The 17205-nt window shown below is 43.6% G+C and overlaps 1 protein-coding gene across 1 annotated transcript in view; it reads right to left on the reverse strand.

The window, feature by feature from the left end:
* Positions 1-10277, reverse strand: part of LOC115459799 (zinc transporter 4-like) — a 28881-nt gene extending 18604 nt beyond the window's left edge. Inside the window, 2 exon segments of the mRNA XM_030189580.1 lie at positions 7048-7194; positions 9698-10277. Of these exon segments, the coding sequence (XP_030045440.1) occupies positions 7048-7194; positions 9698-10091 (541 nt within the window). The 5' untranslated portion in view covers positions 10092-10277.
* Between the last annotated feature and the right edge of the window lie 6928 nt (positions 10278-17205).

Below are 17205 nucleotides of genomic sequence, written 5' to 3' on the forward strand. Positions count from 1 at the left end.
AGAAACATCTTTGAGTTTGAGAGGAATTTACAGCATGGGCGTAGCCAGACATCCAATTTTGGGTGGGCCTGGGCCCAAGATGGGTGGGCAGAAGAACCCCACCCCGTCCCACAGGTAATTTAGTCTCTCCTTCTCTCTCCTGCATGCCATATAGTCTGTCAAACATCCCCCTCTCCCACATACCTTTTAAATAGCAGATTTTCACCAGCAGCGAGCAGCAAATAATATACACAGCTCATGTTGGCCCCACAGCCTTCCCACTGAAGCAACTTCCTGTTTCCACATAGGCAGGAATAAGGCTGTGGGTCTGGAGTGAACGGTATTGTATCAGTCGCTGCTTGCTGCAGGCGAACATCTACTATTTACAAGGTATGCAGAAGGGACAGTTTTCAGCTGGTGGGACTTGGGAATCTCTGCCAGCCACATCATAGGTGTGCTACTGGGTGGGCATGAGCCCAAAGTGGGTGGGCCTTGGCTCACCCGGGCCCCCCCTTGGCTACGCCACTGATTTACAGCACAAGCACACAGAAACTGGTGCCGACCCTGTAACGAGCTGAATCATCCATTTAGGAGTGCGATAAGTATCCCACACTCCGTGGATGTTGGAACTATAGTATGAAAACTAGCTATATACTAAGAGTTATCTATGTATATTTAACGAGAAATATCACAATTGGACACCACTGGTAGGCGGTAGGGAGTGCAATGATGTGAATAAAGGTAACACCCTATAATTGAATGGTCAGCCGGCACAGTATGGGATACCCAGATTCTGAGCACAATAATTTTTCATTATTTTATTTTTTTCAACTAGTTGTGGTTTTGTGGGTAGGATTTATTCAAAACAGTAAAACCAGTATATTACCTATACCCCAGTAGAGTACACACTAGTTAAAATTTAATGCCAAGAAGTGTAGAGTAATGCACTTTAGGTGCAGAAACCCAAAAAAGAGATACCAAATAGGAGGGGAGAGATTAGTAAGCTTGACTCAGGAAACAGACCTCGGGGTATTGGTGTCTGAGGATCTGAAGGTGAAGAAACAATGCAACAAGGCAACAGCAGTGACCAGAAGGATGCTAGGCTGCATAGAGAGGGACATAACCTGCAGAAGAAAGGAGGTGTTGATGTCCCTCTACAAGTCGTAGGTGAAGCCCCACTTGGAGTATTGTGTTCAGTTTCGGAGGCCATATCTTGCTAAAGATGTAAAAAGACTGGAAGCGGTGCAAAGAAAAGCTACAAAAATGGTATGGGATTTGGAAAGAATTGCAGCCATCAGGGCCAGCTCAAGGGACCATGGCGCCCAGAGCCAACGTTTGATTTGGCGCCCTCCCATTGGCACACTCCCCCCACCCCCGGCCTACCTTTAAAGGCAATTTTCCCCTCCTGAAGACCAAAAGTCTTTCAACTAATGCTACCCGCATCAGCCCGTCTTCCCTCTGACGTCCCTGTGGAAACAGGAAGCTATGTCAAAGGAGGGGACGGGGTGTGACAGAAGGAAGATGCTAGGGCTGATGTGGGCAGCATTGGGTGAAATGCCATCTGTATTTGCAAGGGAAAAACTGCCTTTAAAAGACAGACGGGGGGAAAGTGGTCTGAGACAGAGAGGAAGGGTGTTGACAGCTCTTCTCTTTTCCCTGCACATGCAACACCGCTAGGTAAGCTCTGGGCCAGATTAACCTATAGGGTCAGCGACATCATAGGCTCAGGCATCTGGCACCCTTTATCTCCAGCGCCCTGGGCCACAACTTCACCTGGTCCTATGTTAAGCTGGCCCTGGATGCCATGTTTTAATATTTTGTCTAATTTCCCTTCATTTCAGAGAAATTTGAAGACAATGCTTTTTAAGAAGTTTGTTCCGATGTGATTCCCACATTGGTTACTCTTTCTAGTTTCTCTTTGAACTTTATGGGATTAGCAGTATAGAAGTATATGTTAATGTAATTTAATTTTTTAATGGCTACTCCCAGGGGCAAAGTCTCCAAATGGGTTAATTTGACTCATCTACGTAACACAACTCTCTTCACTGGCATTACTTCCTCCTTGAAACCGCATACATTAAACGGCAGGGAAAGAAAGGTTACTACTGATAATGCTGCAGGATAAAAATGCACCTGATGAAGCCAGAGTGAAACAGCCATGCTGCAGAGCGTAGCAGCGTTAGCTTCAGATAAGTACCTGAAGAAATTAATAATTGGACTTTTAATACAGCTACAAAAAAATTGTTAAAAAAATTAATGTTCAATTAAGTACAGGAGGTTTTCTTTAGGACTGATGAAGAAATATGGCTGGTCATTCATCCTTTTTCTTCCTTGTATTTTTTACTTTGCAAATTAGAAGTTACTTGCTAATTGTGTACAGTGTTAATTTCAATCATACAATGAACATGAACCTCACTGCTAAGTCTGCTTATGTTAAGTGTGGCCAGTGCCAATTTACCTTAATTACAAGGCACCGGCAACTAAACATAAACATAGTAAACATAGTAGATGACAGCAGAAAAAGACCTGCACGGTCCATCCAGTCTGCCCAAGAAGATAAATTCATATGTGCTACTTTTTTTATTTGTACTGTCCTCTTCAGTGCACAGACCGTATAAGTTTGGCTAGCCCTATCCCCGCCTCCCAACCACCAACCCCCCCTCCCAACCACCAGCTTTGGCACAGACCATATAAGTCTGCCCAGCACTATCCTCGCCTCCCAACTACCAGTCCCGCCTCCCACCACCAGCTCTGGCACAGACCCTATAAGTCTGTCCAGCACTAGCCCCGCCTCCCAACTACCAGTCCCGCCTCCCACCACCAGCTCTGGCACAGACCGTATAAGTCTGTCCAGCACTATCCCCACCGCCCAACCACCAGCCCCAGCACAGACCGTATAAGTCTGCCCAGCACTAGTCCCGCCTCCCAACCACCAGCCCCGGCACAAACCGTATAAGTCTGCCCAGCACTAGTCCCGCCTCCCAACCACCAGCCCCGGCACAAACTGTATAAGTCTGCCCAGCACTAGCCCCGCCTCCCAACCACCAGCTCTGCCACCCATTCTAGGCTAAGCTCCTGAGGATCCATTCCTTCTGCACAGGATTCCTTTATGTTTATCCCACGCATATGATATACTTGAAATAAGGGGCGGTGGGCGACTGATAAAAGCAAACTGTTAAGAGGGGAAAGGGGACAGTTAATAAAAGACTTTTTATTTTGAATGTTGGTAATGTATTGACTTTGAATTAAAAAAAAAAAAAAAGTTAAACAAAAAAAATATTCAAATTGTGGCAGTACTTCCTTCTGACTGAATCTGTCTTCTTCAAGGCCAGAGGTCTGCAAGTTTCCAGCGAGTGCCTATGCTTTTAAGATGGCAGAGGGAAGTGGGGAAAGAAGGGCCTACTATGGTCCATTTCACCTTGGAAGATTTGGGAGACATACCGGTGTCAGAGATGGTATTCAAAGCTGACAATTCAGAGAAACTGAATGAAAACTCTATGAACCTGGAGGATATAATGGCGCAATTTGACAAATTAAAGAGTAGCAAATCTCCTGGACCAGATGGTATTCATCCCAGAGTACTGATAGAATTGAAAAATGAACTTGCGGAACTATTGTTAGTAATACAGTGGGGGAAATAAGTATTTGATCCCTTGCTGATTTTGTAAGTTTGCCCACTGACAAAGACATGAGCAGCCCATAATTGAAGGGTAGGTTATTGGTAACAGTGAGAGATAGCACATCACAAATTAAATCCGGAAAATCACATTGTGGAAAGTATATGAATTTATTTGCATTCTGCAGAGGGAAATAAGTATTTGATCCCCCACCAACCAGTAAGAGATCTGGCCCCTACAGACCAGGTAGATGCTCCAAATCAACTCATTACCTGCATGACAGACAGCTGTCGGCAATGGTCACCTGTATGAAAGACACCTGTCCACAGACTCAGTGAATCAGTCAGACTCTAACCTCTACAAAATGGCCAAGAGCAAGGAGCTGTCTAAGGATGTCAGGGACAAGATCATACACCTGCACAAGGCTGGAATGGGCTACAAAACCATCAGTAAGACGCTGGGCGAGAAGGAGACAACTGTTGGTGCCATAGTAAGAAAATGGAAGAAGTACAAAATGACTGTCAATCGACAAAGATCTGGGGCTCCACGCAAAATCTCACCTCGTGGGGTATCCTTGATCATGAGGAAGGTTAGAAATCAGCCTACAACTACAAGGGGGGAACTTGTCAATGATCTCAAGGCAGCTGGGACCACTGTCACCACGAAAACCATTGGTAACACATTACGACATAACGGATTGCAATCCTGCAGTGCCCGCAAGGTCCCCCTGCTCCGGAAGGCACATGTGACGGCCCGTCTGAAGTTTGCCAGTGAACACCTGGATGATGCCGAGAGTGATTGGGAGAAGGTGCTGTGGTCAGATGAGACAAAAATTGAGCTCTTTGGCATGAACTCAACTCGCCGTGTTTGGAGGAAGAGAAATGCTGCCTATGACCCAAAGAACACCGTCCCCACTGTCAAGCATGGAGGTGGAAATGTTATGTTTTGGGGGTGTTTCTCTGCTAAGGGCACAGGACTACTTCACCGCATCAATGGGAGAATGGATGGGGCCATGTACCGTACAATTCTGAGTGACAACCTCCTTCCCTCCGCCAGGGCCTTAAAAATGGGTCGTGGCTGGGTCTTCCAGCACGACAATGACCCAAAACATACAGCCAAGGCAACAAAGGAGTGGCTCAGGAAGAAGCACATTAGGGTCATGGAGTGGCCTAGCCAGTCACCAGACCTTAATCCCATTGAAAACTTATGGAGGGAGCTGAAGCTGCGAGTTGCCAAGCGACAGCCCAGAACTCTTAATGATTTAGAGATGATCTGCAAAGAGGAGTGGACCAAAATTCCTCCTGACATGTGTGCAAACCTCATCATCAACTACAGAAGACGTCTGACCGCTGTGCTTGCCAACAAGGGTTTTGCCACCAAGTATTAGGTCTTGTTTGCCAGAGGGATCAAATACTTATTTCCCTCTGCAGAATGCAAATAAATTCATATACTTTCCACAATGTGATTTTCCGGATTTAATTTGTGATGTGCTATCTCTCACTGTTACCAATAACCTACCCTTCAATTATGGGCTGCTCATGTCTTTGTCAGTGGGCAAACTTACAAAATCAGCAAGGGATCAAATACTTATTTCCCCCACTGTATGTAATTTATCTTGAAAATCAAGAATAGTACCGGAAGATTTGAGGGAGGCCAATGAAACGCTGATTTTTAAAAAAGGTTCCAGAGGAGATCTGGGAAATTATAGACCGGTGAGCCTGACATCAGTGCTGGGCAACATGGTAGAGGAGACTATTAAAAAGAACAAAATTACAGAGCATATTCAAAAGCATGGATTAGTGAGACAAAGCCAAAATAGATTTAGTGAAGGGAAATCTTGCCTCACCATTCTATACATTTCTTTGAAGGGGTGAACGAACATGTGGATAAAGGTGAGCCAGTTTGTATTGTGTATCTGGATTTTCAAAAGGCGTTTGACAAAGCACCTCATGAAAGACTCTAAAGGAAATTGGAGAGTCATGGGATAGAAAGAGTAGGGTTAAATGGTCAGTATTCTCAATGAGTGGAGTGGAACGGGTAGATGTGAATCACTTGTTTACTCTTTCCAAAAATATTAGGACTAGGGGGCACGCAATGAAGCTACAAAGTAGTACATTTTAAACAAATTGGAGAAAATATTTCTTCACTCAAGTGACTTGCCCAGGTTCACACGGAGCTGCAGAAAGAATTAACCTGGTTCCCCAGGATCTCAACCCACTACTGACCATCAGGCAGCAGTGGGGATTGAACCCAGTTCCCCAGGTCTGCAATCCACTACACTAACCATTAGGCCACTCCTCCACTCTTAATGATTGCTGGAAAAGTGGCACCTAGTGACTGAAGCACATAATGTGCCACGAGATTCTATTTTTACTCCCCCTTGAGACAGTGACACCCTGTGGTTAAACTATGAACTCTCTCCTTTGAAATCTACAGTGACATCTAACGATCATCATCACACTTTGTTTAATTTTATTATTCTTTCCAAAGCTGATATGTTTGGACACTGCAGCATTCAAACCATCCTTCCTCTCTTCCTTCCATATCAGAGTAAAAGAGGAGTCAGAAATAATTCCATGGGCGATGCTCTGCACACTTTTCCCACTTGACTTTCTTCTAATCTGGCCTCTTGTGGCTATCCCACTCTCCACACACCTATTAGACTACCTTCCAAAAATCTCCCACTCTTCCTCCCAACAGAGATCTAGTCATCCATCTCCAGCCAGGAATACCAATAACCTAGAAGAGGAAGAGAAAGTAAAGAAGGCCCTGGCATTACTACAAAATGGATTATTTTGCCAGCTATTTTCCCTACCATCTGACACTTCCCCACCAAAGTAGTAAATTTAATACGAATCGGAGAAAAGTTTTCTTCATGCAATGTGTACTCTGGAATTCGTTGCCAGAGAATGTGGTAAAGGCAGTTAGCTTAGCGGGGTTTAAAAAAGGTCTGGACACCTTCCTAAAGGAAAAGTCCATAGACCATTATTAAATTGACTTCGGGGAAAATCCACTGCTCTTTCTGGGATAAACAGCATAAAATGTATTAAACTTTATCGGGATCTTGCTAGGTATTTGTGACCTGGATTGGCCACTGTTACAAACAGGATGCTGGTCTTGATGGACCTTTGGTCTGTCCCAGTGTGGCAATACTTATGTACTTATGTAAGTAGTAGATGTCCCCAGGTGCTGAGAGATGGATGGATGGTCTAAGCATCCTAATGAGAAAAACTTGAAAATACTACAGTTCAACCTGCATCCTTCTCTATTTTACTTATGCTTTTGAAAATGATTATAAACCTGTGATACACAGATACTAAAAGCACAAAGACTTTATATTTTCTACAGCTAGTACACAGACATCTTTCCTGGCACAACCTATTTTACAATGCAGCTTTGACCTTTATTACTGACAGTTTATGACAGCATAAAAAGCAAAGGTCACACCTACCTAAGCGGTGAAATCCAAAGGTAAACCTTTTGGTTGGAGATTTTGCAGAGAGCCATAAAGCAAGTAATGTCAGAATAATACCACTGAGGTCAGTTAGTATATGAAGTGCATCTGTCATGATTGCAAGACTATTAGAAACATATCCACCTGAAATTAAAAAAAAAAAGTTCTGAATTTCATCATAAAGCTTCTGATCAGAACTGTACATGAGGTTTTATGACATCAAAAAACTGTCATAGTAATATAAGTGACTGTATGGCCCATCGTATCTGCCCAAAAAGGCAGCCAGATTTGTACCTGCTGCTCTATGCAGGTTACACCCCTCTGTGCCTTGCTTAAAGTGTAAAGATGGAATGATTCCATCCTCTTTCTGTAAAGGGATCCTCTGTTTATCCCACACTTTTTTGAATTTCATAATTGTTTTTGTCTCCACAAAAGTATTTCAGGCACCCATCACCCTCTCTGAGAAAAAGTATTTCCTGATATTACTCATAAATCTACTTCCCTACAATCTCTATTCATGTCCTCTGTTTCTACTCCTTCCCAGTCTGAAACAAATTTGTTTGTACCTTTTAAGTATTTAATCATCTACATCATATCTCCCCTGTCCCTCTTTTCCTCTAACTGTGCTAAGGTTGCTAGCATTTTTAGCGGATGCTAATGATTAGCACGAGCTAAACACCAAGTCGCCCATAGGAACATATAGGTGACTCTAGCAATTAGTGCTGCTAACTTTAGCATGTGCTAAAAACGCTAGCATGGCTTTGTAAATGGGGCCCTTAGTGTTCAATTTTGGAGGACATATCTTGCTAAGGACATAAAACGAAGTGGTTCAGAGGAAGGCAACAAAAATGGTAAGGGATTTGAGGCAAAAGCTGTACAAGAGAAGACTTGAAGACCTGGATATTTATACCTTAGAGAAGTGGTTCTCAAATCTGATCTGGAGGCACCTCAGCCAGTCAGATTTTCAGGATACCAACAATGAAAGGGGGGAGGGGAAAGGGAATGGGACTTAATATGCCTCCTTTCTGTGGTTTTTCCAACTACATTCAAAGCGGTTTACATTATATACAGGTACTTATTTGTACCTGGGACAATGAAGGGTTAAGTGACTTGCCCAGAGTCACAAGGAGCAGCAGTGGGAATTGAACCCAGTTCCCCAGGATCAAAGTCTGCTGCACTAACCACTAGGCTACTCCATTCACCAGCAAGGTTTCCATGCACTGCCTCCACTATATGCAAATCTATCTCATGAATATTTATTGTGGATATACTGAGGACCTGACTGAACACTAAGGGCCCCATTTACTAAGCCGCGCTAGCGTTATTAGCACGCACTAAATGCTACCTTTGCCTATATGTTCCTATGGGCGACAGCATTTAGCTCGTGCTAATTATTAGCGTGCACTAAAAATGCTAGCGCCCTTAGCATGGCTTAAACAGGGCCCTAATGAAGTAAAATGCAAGGGAGCAAAGTTCATAACAAAAACAATCCTAATTATGGTGCAGGTACATAAAATATATGTAATAAAACAATTGCAATAAAATCCAGCGCATGCCATATGGTTGGTCTTATGCATTATGTTATATGACTGCATAAGTGAACTGCAATTGTGAACTGAGCACACTATCACAATATTATTATTATGAGGTAAATATTTTATTGAAATTGTTTTTGTTGCATATATTTTGTGTACCTGTACCATAATTAGGACTATTATTCTCCAAGACTGAACACAATACTCCAAGTAGGGCCCCACCAATGACATTAGATAACTACATTTCCTCATTACTTTGCTCAATAGTAGATGACTACTATTGAGCAAAGTAATGAGGAAATGTAATAATCAAATGACAATTACTGTCTCATGTAGAGCTGATAACCACACTCCTATTAGTCAGTACAGAAACACACAGAAAGTGAGCTTTCTTTTGCAAATGTTTACAAATGAGGCAAAATAACATGATTGCAGTATATAAATGAAGCATCTAATCCCTAAAACTAGAAAATGCATACTTACAATCATATTCCCACAGAGAATTTAGAATTTAATAAAAAAAAATACTTGCGTATTAAACGGTTATAAACGCTTGTTCCCTGCAGTTCATCCAAACAAGTCCTAGCTCTTCTCTTTGTTCTCTCCCTCCAAGGCCAAATCTCAACAGTGCACTTTCCAGCGGGCTGCAACAAATACTTTATGCTCCCTCTCCAGTCAGTTAAATGTAGCCTGTACTCTCTTGTCCTCTCTGAAGCATCTTGTAGAACACTTTAACTTTTAGGGTTCTTTACTAACTCGTGTTAAAGAATCAGTGCACATTACTATACTTTAACTTGCATTAATCGGCAATAATGTGCATTTAGAAAAAGTTAGTAAAGCAAGTCCTCCCTCAGTCTTCCTGCTCCTGGGGTTCGGGTAAAACGTGGATCCTGGCCTTCTGGACTTTAACCAGTCTTTTTCAGTAGCAAAGCTCCCACACAACCTGGTTTCTGGGGATTGTGATTAAACTGTAAGCTGTACGAAGCGCGAACTGCCTCTTACATATGTCTGTACAGCATTGCAAACACCTTATAGCGTTACATAATTAATATTTTGATCCGACTCGTACAACCCTAACGTGGAAAAGGGAAAGAACCAGGCGCAGAACTCACCCACCAGCTCCCCCAGCATGAAGAAGAAATAGAGCGTCCCGGCCACCAGCAACCTGTTCCGCGCTGTCCTGCGGCTGCACTGCTCCCCCCGCGCCCGGCAGCCACCACACAGCGGCGACGGCCGCAGCTCGTTGGGATGCTCCAGTAGGGAATCGTCGGACGAAGAAGAGAAGGGAGGCGAGGTGGTCGCCGCGTGCTGTCCCCCGTTCACGGAGGGGACGTCCTCGGACACCACCACCCGTAGTTTGTTGAACTTGTGCAATGTGTCCTCCTCCGGCGCCTCGTCCGACAAGTCAAGTGCACTGCAGGCGTCGCTCAGGTAGAGAGGAGGCTCGCGCCGGCCCGGCACCAACAGCTTAGCTAGGTTGCTCCACCAAGCTTTCGGCCGCGCCATAGCCCACGGACAGCGGCAGCTGTGACGTCACTCCCTCGGGCTCCCCTCTGCGGGAGCGTGAAACGTCGGGGAAAGCCAGCGAGCGGCCGGGCACGGCGCGCGCTGCTGCTGGGGAAGTGGGGGGTTTGTGCTCGAGCCGAAGGAGTCGAGACTTCTTCAAGACTGCCGGAAGCGCTGGCTCGCGGAGAGAGGGAGGGAGGGGGGATGGGAAGGGCCGCTGTTGGCGCGCGGAGGCGGAGGCAAGACTTGGCAGATAGGCTGGGAATGACTCGTGACTAGAAGAATTGAAACGAAAATACTCCAACTTAAATAAATAATTGTGGGACAGATGCTCAAAAGTCCCTAATACGTGCCGCGTGTGTTTATAGGCGCGGTTGAGCTTTCAGTTTTGCAACAGCAATCATGCTCAAAGAAAATCGCATGGAAATGAAATGTACGGAAATTCTGCAGGTAGCCGGGTACGGAAAGCACCTAGCACATGTGTGCAGCACAGATAGGTGTCAATGTTCTGCGCATGCTCAGAAAAAAAAAAGTGATAACCGCTTCATAGGTCTGCATCATGTGTCAAATGCGCTTTAAAAGCCCGGTGTTTTTTTATTATACCAGCTTCTTTGCTGTGCAGGCTTTTGTGACTGTGTTTTACTTAACCCTCCATTGCCTCAGTTACAAACTTAGATTGTAAGCCCACCTGGGACAAAGAAATATCCAGAGTACTTGAATGTAACTCACCTTGAGCTACTACTGAAAAAGGTGTAAGCAAAATCTAAATAAATAAATAATTTATAGCCAGAAAGTGATTACAACAACCTTTGTGATACTGCTGTCATAAAGAAGCAAACCTGTGTGCGGGCACCATAGAGTTTCTTTTTTGTTCTTCACGTCAACTTTTTAACACTACTTTTACGTGCGGGACACACACACATGGACCATTTCCCATACATTTGCAAATGTAAGCAGACTGCTCCACTGAGAGAAGTCACCCTCATGCAATGACAGCTCCAGACCTGCCAGAGAAGTTTGAACGTTAAAGATAGGTGGTCCTTTCTGTGCATTGCACAGAATGCTCATTTTAATACTAAGATTATTGGCAGCTGCTACCTCAAATGGTGAAATCAGTACAGAACCTGTTTGTGTATTAGATGCCGAATACACCTAGACTGGCTGCAACCAGCCTAAATCAAACGTTGTAAGCAAACAAGCTTTGAGCATCGGCTGCTCAAATAGGGACATTATAAGCCGGGGGGGGGGGGGGGGGGGGGGGTAATTTAATTAAGGCCATATCCTATTGCCATATCTGTTGAATAAATCTAACAAAAACAAATGGAAGCAAATAAACTCAGTTCTGTTCTGTGATTTACATTCTGCCTAATTTCACTTTGGATTCAAGGTGGCTTACAACAAAACAGATCTTCAACAAAGAAAAGAGATAACACACAAAAATAAGTATTTAATTATGTATTTTACTTTGCTAGGATGTGGCACACACTCTTTTTAGTTGTAGCTCAAGGTGAGTTACAGCCAGGTACAGTTGTTATTTCCTTGTCCTTGTTATCAGAAATTAGGGAGGCTAACAAACTGGGCAACACAATAATAATGGGTGATTTCAATTACCCCGATATTGACTGGGTAAATGTAACATCAGGACATGCTAGGGAGGTAAAATTCCTTGATGAAATCAAGGACTGCTTTATGGAGCAGCTGGTACAGGAGCCAACAAGAGGAGAAAAAATTCTAGACCTAGTTCTTAGTGGAGCGCATGATCTGGTGCGGGAGGTAATGGTGCTGGGGCCGCTCGATAACACTGATCATATTATGACCAGATTTGATATTTGCTTTTGAGTAAGTGCACACAGGAAGTCCAATACGTTAGCATTTAACTTTTAAAAAGGAAACTATGATAAAATGAGAACGGTGAAAAAAAAACTTAGAGGAGCAGCTTTGAAGGTCAAAAATTTACATCAGGTGTGGATGCTGTTCAAAAATACCATCCTGGAAGCCCAGGCTAAACATTTCCGTGTATTAATAAAGGAGGAAGGAACAGCAAACGACAGCCTGCGTGATTAAAAAATGAGGTGAAGGAAGCTATTAGAACTAAAAGAAAATCCTTCAGAAAAAAGAAGAAGGAACCGACTGAAAATAATAAACAACATAAGGAATGGCAAGTCAAATGCAAAACGCTGATAAGGGAGGCAAAGAGAGATTTTGAAAAAAAGATTGCGTTGGAGGCAAAAACACATAGTAAAAATCTTTTTAGGTATATTAAAAGCAAGAAGCCGGGAAAAGAATCGGTTGGACTGCTAGATGACCGAGGGGTAAAGGGGGCAATCAGGGAAGACAAAGCAGAGAGATTAAATGAATTCTTTGATTCGGTTTTCACCGAGAAAGACTTGTGAGAGATACCAGTGGAGAAGAACCACCACAAGGGTGAAGGTACACTGAATTCCTACGCAAAGAAATGTGCAAAGCAAGGAGTAAGAAAGTTAGGCTCTTCCAAAGAACCGGAGGAGACGTATATTAAAAAAAAAAATCTTTATTCCAAATTAAGCACTGACAAACTTGACTCTGACTCGACACAGCAACACATCAGAGACACTCGCGCGCTACGGAGATTCTCTCCAGCAGAGACACTGGATTTTAGCCATATCTGGTTTAACATCATCATATAGCTGACAATTCATTATATACACTATCCACAGTTTTTCAGAAGACTCCTGATGAAGGCGTGCTTTGGCGCCGAAACACAGCTGTGTCGAGTCAGAGTCAAGTTTGTCAGTGCTTAATTTGGAATACAGATTTGTTTTTTTATATATGTCTCCTTCGGTTCTTTGGAAGAGCCTAACTTTCCTACTCCTTGCTTTGCGCATTGAGAGATACCAGTGCCAGAAATGCTATTCAAAGCTGACAAGTCAGAGAAACTAAATGAAATCTCTATAAACCTGGAGGATGTAATGCACACTTTGACAAATTGAAGAGTAGCAAATCTTGACCAGATGGTATTCATCCCCGAGTACTAATAGAATTGAAAACTTAACTCGTGGAACTATTGTTAGTAATATGTAATTTTCCTTTAAAACCAAGCATAGTACCAGAAGATTGGAGGGTGGCCAATGTAATGCCAATTTTTTTTTTAAGGTTCCAGAGGTGATCCAGGAAATTATAGACCGGTAAGCCTGTCGTCGGTGCCAGGCAAAATGGTACAGACCGTTATAAAGAACAAAATTACTGAGGATATTCAAAAGCATGGATTAATGAGACAAAGCCAACATGGATTTAGTGAAGGGAAATCTTGCCTCACCAATCTATTACATTTCTTTGAAGGGGTGAACAAACCTGTGGATAAAGGTGAGCCAGTCGATATTATGTATCTGGATTTTCAACAGGTGTTTGACAAAGTACCTCATGAAAGACTCCAGAGGAAATTAGTGGGATAGGAGGTAGTGTCCTATTGTGGATTAGAGTGGTGTGGTAGCCGTGTTAGTCCACTTTTAAAGGTAATTAACGTGGGAAAGTGCGAGGTATAAGTGTTACAAATAAATAAATAAATCAAACAAAAGAAAACATGGAAAAGAAAATAAGATGATACCTTTTTTATTGGACATAACTTAATACATTTCTTGATTAGCTTTCGAAGGTTGCCCTTCTTCGTCAGATTGGAAATAAGCAAATGTGGTAGATGACAGTATATATAAGTAAAACATCCAAGCATTTCATTGACAGTCTAACAGGGTGGGGGTGGGTAGGAGGTATGCATGGGAACATCAAAGCATTTCAGAGATAGTCTAACAGGATAGGGGTGGATAGGTGAGCGAAGGGTGATAAACAGAGGAATACAACTTTATGGTTTATAATGGGCTAGAAAACCCAGATCTTTGTTAAGTCCTGTCTGTTGGGTGTCAAAATATTCAATCATTCTGACTTCAAAGGTCTTACGTTCCTGTATTGTTTTAAAGTTACCTTTCAGGATTCTTACTATGAAGTCACTGGTACAGTGATCTGGTTTTGTAAAGTGCTGGCCCACAGGGGTGGGAACCCGGCTGGCACCAGTATTGTTCATGTGATGTCTATGTAAATTAAATCTTGTCTTTAGCATCTGGCCTGTTTCTCCAATATATTATCCTTCGTTACATTTTTTACACTGAATGATATATACCACATTGGAAGATGAGCATGTGAAAGATTCCTTTATGTTGAATATTTTTCCTTTGTGAATGACTGTGGGGTCCTGTGAAATGTTTTGGCATAGCTTGCAGCTGGATATATTGCAAGGATGTGTGCCCTTCTCTTCTTTTTCAGTCTGTGTTGGGAGTTTACTTCTGATTAGCTTGTGTTTCAAGTTGGGTGGTTGTCGGAAGGCCAGCATTGGTGGGGCTGGGAATATTTATTTTTTGTTACATTTGTACCCCACGCTTTCCCACTCATGGCAGGCTCAATGCAGCTTACATGGGGCAATGGAGGGTTAAGTGACTTGCCCAGAGTCACAAGGAGCTGCCTGTGCCTGAAGTGGGAATCGAACTCAGTTCCTCAGTTCCCCAGGACCAAAGTCCACCACCCTAACCACTAGGCCACTCCTCCACTCTTTCAGTAATTCATCCTCTTGGAGTAGAGGCTGAAGATCTTTTATGATTGTTCTTAATTTTTCCAGCTATGGATTGTATGTCACTATAAGGGGGATTCTGTCTGTGGCTTTTTTTTCTTTGTATTGTAGCAGATTTTCCCTGGGGTTTTTGAGGGAGGAGGCAATATTTTTGGAGATTATTTTGGGGTTGTAGCCTTTCCATTCGAAGGATGCAGTCAGGATTTAAAGATTTCTGTCTCTGTCCCTTGGGTCCCTATTGTGGATTAAAAACTAGTTAAAAGATAGAAAACAGAGAGTAGGGTTAAATGCAGTGGCGTACCAAGGGGGGGGTGGTCCGCCCCGGGTGCACGCCACTGGGGGGATGCCGCGGCGCGTGCCTGTCAGCTGACTTCGCTAACTTCGCTGCAGCTCCCTCTGCCCCGGAACAGGTTACTTCCTGTTCCGGCCGGGGCAGAGGGAGCTGCAGCAAAGTTAACGAAGTCAGCGAACTCAGCTGACAGGCGCGCGCTGCGGCATCCCCCCCCCAGCAGCGTGCACCCGGGGGGGGGGTGCATCAGCGATCCGCCCCGGGTGTTATGCCAGCTAGGATCACCGCTGGTTAAATGGTCAGTATTCTCAATGGAGAAGGGTAGATAGTGGGGTTCCCCGGGGGTCTGTGCTGGGACTGCTGCTTTTTAACAAATTTATAAATGACCTAGAGATGGGAGTAACTAGTGAGGTAATTAAATTTGCTGATGACGCAAAGTTATTCAAAGTTGTTAAATTGCAAGAGGATTGTGAAAAATAACAAGAGGACCTTACGAGACTGGGAGACTGGGCATCTAAATGGTAGATGACGTTTAATGTGAGCAAGTGCAAAGTGATGCATGTGGGAAAGAGGAACCCAAATTATAGTTATGTAATGCAAGGTTCCACATTAGGATTCACCGGCAGGGAAAGGAATCTAGGCGTCAATGTTGATGATACTTTGAAACCCTCTGCTCAGTGTTCTGTGACAGCAAAGAAAGCAAATAGAATGTTAGGTATTATTAGGAAAGGAATGGAAAACAAAAATGAGGATATCATGCCTTTGTATCGCTCCATGGTGCGACCACACCTCGAATATTGTGTTCAGTTCTGGTCACCGCATATAAAAAAAAAGATATTGTGGAATTAGAAAAAGTATAGATAAAGGGGATGGGACAACTTCCCTATGAGGAAAGGCTAAAGTGGCTAGGGCTCTTCAGCTTGGAGAGAAGATGGCTGAGGGGAGATATGAAAGAGGTCTATAAAAATAATGAGTGGAGTGGAATGGGTAGACGTGAATTGATTGTTTACTCTTTCTAAAAATACTAGGGAGCACGCAATGAAGCTAGAAAGTAGTACATTTAAAACAAATCTGAGAAAATATTTATTCACTCAACATGTAATTAAACTCCGGAATTCGTTGTCAGAAAATGTAGTAAAAGCAATTAGCATAGTGGGGTTTAAAAAAAGGTTTGGATGGCTTCCTAAAGGAAAAGTCCATAGACCATTATTAAAATGGACTTGGGGAAAATCCACTGCGTATTTCTAGAATAAGCAGCATAAAATGTGTTGTACTGTTTTGGGATCTTGCCAGGTATTTGTGACCCGGATTGGCCACTGTTGGAAACAGGATGCTGGTGTTTGATGGACCTTCGGTCTGTCCTAGTATGGCAATACTTATGCAGTGGCGTAGCTAGCATACTTGACACCCGGGCCCAACCTTTTTTTAACACCCCCCCCAGCAAAGACAATCAAAACCAGAATTCCATTCAAAATCACCATATAACAGAGATTAAATACTAAAAATATTTTGATGAAAATATCGATAGCACCTTCATATATAGATAGCCTATCTAAGAAGACAAACACAGGACCTGAAATCTGTATAATTATTATCCATCACTCTTATTGCTGTGAACAGGAAGTAATTGCAGTGCTGATGCAACTCTAAATTTCCCACTTCTGCCAGTCCAAGAATGGCCAGAGCAAAAAAAAACATTTCAGCTAAAAATAAAAGAACAGACTAGAGGGTTTCCTTACCAGGTAGAGATCAGTGCTTGTGAGGTGTTGGAAAGGTGGAAAGAGCTTCAGTCTCACCTCTTGGCTGAACCAGCTAACAGTATACACCTCTAGTGCTACTAAAATCCTACCTGCCTCTGTGCCACCCTTAATTAACATCCTTAAATATACAGTGGCACTCCATCCCCGACCTTATTTGCTGAGCATAAACAGCAGGCATCCCTAACTCTGTTCGTTCCCTTCCCCAGTGCTCGGTGCACTGCTCCTCTCACCTGATACTGCTCCCCCCCCCCCCCCCAAAAAAATCTGGCATTCTTAACCCTGTTCCTTTCCTGGGCCCCTCATGTTTCCTATTTCAGTCCTCCGTAACCCCCCCTCCCCCGTTCCGCCACTCACCCTGGCCGCCCGCGCCCGGGAAGAGTAGGGATCCTCGAACAGCGTCCAGATCCGCAGCTGCGAGGCCGTTGTTCCTGGCCCGGCTGCCGGGGGGGGGCGTCCTCGGGCGGCACGAAG

This window comes from Microcaecilia unicolor, chromosome 1 (assembly GCF_901765095.1).
Source record: "Microcaecilia unicolor chromosome 1, aMicUni1.1, whole genome shotgun sequence".
In the NCBI taxonomy this organism is placed as follows: Eukaryota; Metazoa; Chordata; class Amphibia; order Gymnophiona; family Siphonopidae; genus Microcaecilia; species Microcaecilia unicolor.